The following is a 6,816-nucleotide window of genomic DNA, read 5'->3' on the forward strand; positions in this document are numbered from 1 at the left end:
GAAAGACTTGTGAAAAACCAAGTTTTGTCTCGGCCTACAGAGATGATATTACCCCCACTATCCTTTATGAGGATAATGCAGCTTGTGTTGCATAAATGAGTAGTGGATATGTAAAAGGAACCATGATAAAACATATTGCGTCAAAATTCTTTTATCCACATGAGCTCCAAAAGAATGGCGAAATCACCATCGAAAAAGTTCGCTCAAGTGACAATCTTGCAGATTTGTTCACTAAATCTCTGCCTACATCAACTTATGAGAAATATGTTCACAATATGCATAGACTTGGAAGACTATCTTCTTCATGGGGAGCAAATTCTTAAAGAACAATCCTGAAGATTGGGCCCTGAAGGTCTATTATCATAATTTGCCCCTTTTGCTAAGTTTTGTCCCACTGGGTTTTTCTTAGCATAGACTCAGAAGATTGTCATCATCAGGGGGAGCGAATTTTCAACGTAATCCCGAAGATTATGCCTTGAAGGACTATAGTTGTACTCTTTTTTCCTTTTGCTAAGTTTTGTCCCATAGGGTTTTCTTAGCTAAAGGTTTTTAATGAGGCAACTAATGCAACACAAGTTTGGATCCCGAAGATCTATAGTTGTACTCTTTTTCCCTTTACTAAGTTTTGTCCCACAGGGTTTTCTTAGTTAAAGGTTTTTAATGAGGCAACTAATGCAACAAGGATCTACTAATGTCGTGTACTCTTTTCCTGGACTAGTTTTTATCCCACTGGGTTTTTCTAGCGAGGTTTTTAACGAGGCATTGACATCATGTAGTAATGTCCAAGGGGGAGTGTTGTAAATATAAATACAATGAATGTGGACATTACTAGAAGAAGACTCTTCACCTACTTGTGACTTTTAGTATTCTCTTCCACATCTATATAATGTAATCCATGGAAGACAAAATGTATGGAGAAGAAATGAAGATGAATAAAATGAGATGATCACTTTCTCCCTATCTCTTTTTCTTGTTTATTTACTTTTACATTTCATGTTCGATTCTTACTTTTGATATGTGATGTATGTAGATACAACAACGAGATTACAACAATAATATTAATAGTTAATAAGAATAATTAATGTGAAATAATTGATTCTTATTATATACTTAGTCAATTAATAAATTTACTAACTGCAATAATCTTATCTGCATAATATACAAAATTAATTAGTTAGTCACGGTATGAGATTTAACAACATGTCCTTCTTGATCATTTGATAGCTATCACAACCTTATAAGTTACTGATTTACCAAACACATAACTACACACATCCTTATAAGTTAAGGATTTTACCGAGCATTTTCTTTGCTTTTTTACATCCTTATAATGAGCTATGAAAATAAGTAATAAGGAACTTACAAGTTAACGAAAAATAAGTAGCGGCCGGACATGCTTTTAAAGCCATACTTAAAGCAGGGATTAGTGCTCATAAGTTATCATAATTATTATTCGTGGCTTTTTCTACATTTGTACGTGGAAGTTGACGACGAATCATCAAACTAGGCATCAATAAGAAAATCTTAACCCCAAAAGAAGCAGGAAATTATTGCGAGCAACGTTATTAAAACGGCCAGCTGCCAAAAGTTTGATTCGCTCCAGATGCTAGTATAGTGCGGTTTCCACTAATCAAATCCCGACTGAAATAATAATATAATGGATTGTGGTCAAAGCCAAGAAGGGAAAGATAAACTGAATAATTCTAACAATATTGCCTTTTCAACCTTATGTACAGTACAGCCAAAACTAAAAAAAATATATTGAATACTGCAAATAAGCTTGGTCATTCAAAAGTATATACAGCAAAAATTGGCAAAGGATGCTTCCAGCATATTTACAGAGATATATTTACACAAGAATTTTGTTCATGGAATCATAAGGTTTTTATATTTACATTGTTCAAGGACAGAAAGCAAGGGGAGGAGAATAAGGAAGCAAATTGGCCTCTTCAACTCATCACTCCAAGATAAGCAGCCACAGATGCACAACTTCACTCTTATCAAGTCCTTGTCCGGCACAAAAACAACCTCCCCCCCGCCCCCCCCCACCCCCCCCCCTTTCTTTCTTCAATTCTTTCTTCTTTTCTTAAAATACCCTTTTTTATTATTATTTTCTCCTTTTTTTGGATTTTTTTTTTATTTTTATTTTGCCGCAAAACAGCTAGGATATTCAACAAGAAGGAAGCATCTATAGAAGACCAAGCTCACAGAATCAGTAAGGAGCAGGCATCACACTTCCTGGAGAGAGGAGAGCCACTGTTCAATGTAATCCTTATCAGCTGCACATTCGACAAACATAAAGACTACGTTAGATACCTAATTATATATGCACAATCTGGATGAGATTCAAATAAACAACTAGGTTTGCATATAAATATAGATAAACATTTGCAGCAAACAAACTGAAAAAAGTACATACACACAGAGAGAGAAGAAAAAGAGGGGGGGGGGGGGGGCCGTAAGCGCTAACTAAAACAAATGATATACTGCTCGTGATCAGCAATATCCTTCCAAGGAGACACAATTGAACAAAAGAAATAATGCTGGGGGCCAGATAGAGATGCATTTATCAACCAGAGGTCTAAATACATATGACTATTGGATATGGATGGCCACATTGTCCAACAACGGCAGATATCCAAATTTTTGGTAGAAAACCCCTACTACTATACTACATGTAGGTATATCAACCATTAACCGCCTTACCGGTAATTACAATCACACTATTCACCATCATAAATGCTGTAGTTTAGCATTAATATAAAATGATCATTCCTAAACTCAAACACAACATGTACTACACAAACTACAAAGTTTGTATGTTGACAAACAATTTCATAAACGACACGTTCACACAAAAAAAAAAGTCTCTTTCTGTAAGCAGGAAAGCCTAAGACAGCGATGCATCATACAAACATCAATCTGAGCCTTCTCAGTACAATGGCAAGACCGCTGACATGATGAAGAAAGAATAATACTGAGTGAAGCTTAAGAAAACTTGCACATCTTGCAAAGAAAAGCAAATTGGAATCAACTACAATGTTTACAAAAAACAGGCATTCAGTAAACCAAATGGCAAACTGCAAAGGACATGTCAATGCTGGTAGGCAGTTAGGAATTTAAACACATGGCGTATGAGTAGCCAACTATCACTTTTAAAAAATTCCAGTAGCAAAAAAAAAAGAAAAAAAAAGAAAAAGAAAAAAAGAGGACAACGACAACAACAACAATATGATCAGGTTTATGTCTTCAGACTCGTGTAGAACCTACAATTTGTAGACATGAAGACGAGATCTCAAACTCAGATGCAATGTGCGTTACTCAATTGTTCAAAGTAAAGGGAGATTAGTACATATGTAAACTACTGAATGTGAAATTGGGTATTTTTCATATATGAAAGAACAAAATGATCTATGAGACAATTACCTTTCATACAAAGAGAAATATAACTAGTTAATCGTGTGTTCGTGCATGCATGAGGGAGGGCTGGTGTGTGCGCCCCAACTGAATAATGGTTACATATTTGTATGTGTCAGACACAGATTGACAGGAGTCCAATCCTGGGTATAGTGGAACTACCTGTTGTTTGAAAAATGTCTGTGTAATCAAAGTCTAGAACAATTATGTGCCAATAAGATGAACAAAATAGTGACTTATTCAACCTTTTGGTTAGGTTCTAAAGTGATATCTGCTCGAGCTGCTAGATTTGAACAAAATAGTGACTTATTCAACCTTTTGGTTAGGTTCTAAAGTGATATCTGCTCGAGCTGCTAGATTGCAGGAAAGAAGAAGAAAGAGAGCTACATTGGTTAGGTTCTAAAGTGATATCTGCTCGAGCTGCTAGATTGCAGGAAAGAAGAAGAAAGAGAGCTACAGCAAGGAATCAAATTGGTGAAGTTGCTGAAGCCGAGGACAGGACTTCTGTGGTCAATGTGATTCAATTGGAATGAAGATTTCACATAGAGTTTTATGTGCTTTGTGTTTGATTGGAAGAAAAACATCTTTAGTTTTTAAGTTTTTCTACTATTTTGGGATATATGTAGTATAAGCTGATAACTTTTTTACTCTTTTTAGGAGTTTGTATCCAGTGGTATATACAGGGGTGTTGTTGCAACCGTTATGTAGTCTTTTGTTTTGACCCTTAGTGCATACTCTTGGTTGGGAGTGTGTACTATATTTGTAACAATCGGTTTATTTTAATTTAGCTGGCTGAAATATCTTTGTGATATTCCATCCTTTTTCTCAAAAAAAAAAAGATGAACAAACAAATAATTATATTAATTAGTTCCATTCCTAAGTGTTAAATTATGGTGTAATGAATTTTCATATCAGAAAGCATCAGCCAACAATAGAGGCCAATGTGACTACCCTTATTATTTATATGCCAGCACCAACATTCAGTGATTAAAAAGAAAGATGTGGTTTTAATAGCATATATAAGCAATAATATAAGCAAATCTTGTCCCAAATGATTTTGATCAGTTAGCTGAATACTTTGTATTCAGTTAATGCGTAACTTGACTAGCTTAAAAACTAACAGCATGACATAGCATTCTCAAGAGAGTTTCTGAGAATTTTTATAACTGAAGTGTCTGAGACAATCCAAAATTATCATTATTTTCGTAAAAAATATATTCATAGCTTCCTTGTGAGATAAAGGAGTAACAAAATATTAATCCAATTCAAGCACTGGCCATCCAATTTGGATTACTATTCTCCCAAAAACCATTTAAATTGCTAGTTTTTCTTTAAAAGAAAGATACACCACCGCACGCATATTTTCAGATTGATGTACTAAGGTGAATGTCTAGTGATACCAAGATCAAACAAACATTTTGACCTACGAAACTTTTCATAGCACAATGAAGTCTGTATTGCCACTCGATGCACTTTTGCCATCAAAACATGTTCCAATATCACTACATGAAAACATAGGAAGTTGATTGCAACTTCAGCACCCTAGGCATCATAGACACAGATTCAGCATCAGAACAAGCCTCTACCAAGTTCACCGAAAAATAAATGACGCGTGGTAATAATATTAAATTCATCAGAACAGACTGGAACCTTAGCGAAGAAGATTATTAACAATCATAGACAAATATAAACATAAGAGAATAAATTATGAGGCAGAATATCTCTATATCAAGCTTTAGAAAACTCTACATCACCAACGAGCAGGATACAGACTAAATTAATGAGAAATGATTCGCATTTTATTTAATGTACAAAATTATCTGAACTAGCAAGAAAAATCAAATCAACAGCTAAAATCTCACCGGAAGAGTACACATTCTGCTCGTAAACTGCACCCAAGGCCCCACTTTTCATTGCCTCCACCTTCTCGCACCTCCCCCTCCCATAACAAGGCACCAACACAGCAAAGCTATTCTCAGCATCACTATCAAAATCCGACCCATGAGGCTCCAACCACCCTACCGACCAATCCGAATCCTCCGACTCCGAACCAGACATGCACCCTCCATCCGAAGGCACCAAAACAATATCATACTCCCTATCAATCCTCCTCCTCTCCTCCCTGCTCTGCCATTTCCTCTTAACCCTCCTCGTCGACGACCGAATTCGTGGCCCAATCGATGAAAACCTCAAGGAATCGGGTTCTCGGTAGCCCGAAGGGAACTCAGAGGAAGAATTCGGGGACGTGTTTGGGGTTTCGTGATCTTTTGATCCCCATATCCAGTAAGAGAAACGAGTAAATGCCACAGCCATCCTTTTCTCGATCAATTGAGACCCTGATCAAAGAATTTGGGGAGAAAAGGATCAAACTGGGGAATTAAATGGAATCTACCGACGAATCATTAAATAGAAACCGATAATTGTGTAGAAATTAAGCAAAGTGGAAAGCGAGCACGAGCTCAAACTTTATCTCAAGGAGGGGGGGGGGATATCAAAAGTCGCTAAAAATAAGCAGAATCCCTAAAAAGAGCTAGATCTTGCTTCTCTTTGCAACCAATTCGCATTCACGAGATCAGAGTGTAAAGGCGGAGGAGATGAACCCTAATTTGATCACAAAAAAAAATGGGGGGGAAGGGCGAGAAATTGCTTAAAATAACAGGAGAATTCCAAAAAAAAAAGAACCTAAAAATCTTGCCTTTTTGTTCCCAAATCAAAGAGCACCACGAGATCAATAAAGAGACTAAGACCGGTTCTCGTAGAAACAAAAAAAATCTAATAATTTGGAGACGAGGAAAGGCGTAGGAAGAAACAACCACTTAACTTCTTCCGGTTTTCTTCTCGTTTTCTTCAGCCCGTTTTATAGGCGTCCGATCTGCTCCTCCGGGGCCTGCGATGCAATCCAACGGTCCGTATTTTTTTACGATGCGTCGGGGAGGATCTGGACCGTTAAATGCGGGGCCCGCGGTGAAGCCAATCATTCAGCGGGGGACGGAATCTCCCCAGCGGGTGACCCGAATTAGTTGGTCGCACTCGTGGCGGATATGTGGGAGGCCAGGGGCTGGTGGGGTCCACTCAAGTATTTGGCTGTGTTCTTGGGGATTTCTCTGGGTGGGGTTTTTATTTTATTTTATTTTTTTGGGTTTTTTTGCCCCCGTATTAATTCCTTCGACCTTCAATATCTGGCAGCCGGTAGTGAATCCCGTGATAAGTACACTACGTTCCCTCTACACTAGTGGGTCCGGGGACCTCCTCTCAAGTTTTCGCAAAATTAATGGCTCATTAAACAAATTCACATCTTTATCCTGTAGTGCAAAAATAATTTGGAACATAGTAATGTAGTTGGCATTATTCATTTGGAATTAGCCTTAAATGATTAAAAATTGTTAATCGGTTACCAAA

At 37.2% G+C, this 6,816-nt stretch overlaps 1 protein-coding gene across 2 annotated transcripts; it reads right to left on the minus strand.

The window, feature by feature from the left end:
- On the minus strand, positions 2,151–6,421 carry LOC109840332. 2 transcript variants are annotated; one of them, XM_020408934.1, is made up of 3 exons: positions 6,113–6,421; positions 5,280–5,753; positions 2,151–2,279 (listed from the first exon to the last, which is right to left on the minus strand). In XM_020408934.1, exons 2-3 carry the CDS (start codon positions 5,728–5,730, stop codon positions 2,230–2,232), a joined length of 501 nt encoding a protein of 166 aa, XP_020264523.1. In that variant the 5' UTR covers positions 5,731–5,753; positions 6,113–6,421; the 3' UTR covers positions 2,151–2,229. The 2 variants fall into 2 exon arrangements, with proteins under 2 accessions (XP_020264523.1, XP_020264522.1); XM_020408933.1 differs by having other exon boundaries at positions 5,280–6,421.

This window comes from Asparagus officinalis, chromosome 5 (assembly GCF_001876935.1).
Source record: "Asparagus officinalis chromosome 5, Aspof.V1, whole genome shotgun sequence".
Lineage (NCBI taxonomy): Eukaryota > Viridiplantae > Streptophyta > Magnoliopsida > Asparagales > Asparagaceae > Asparagus > Asparagus officinalis.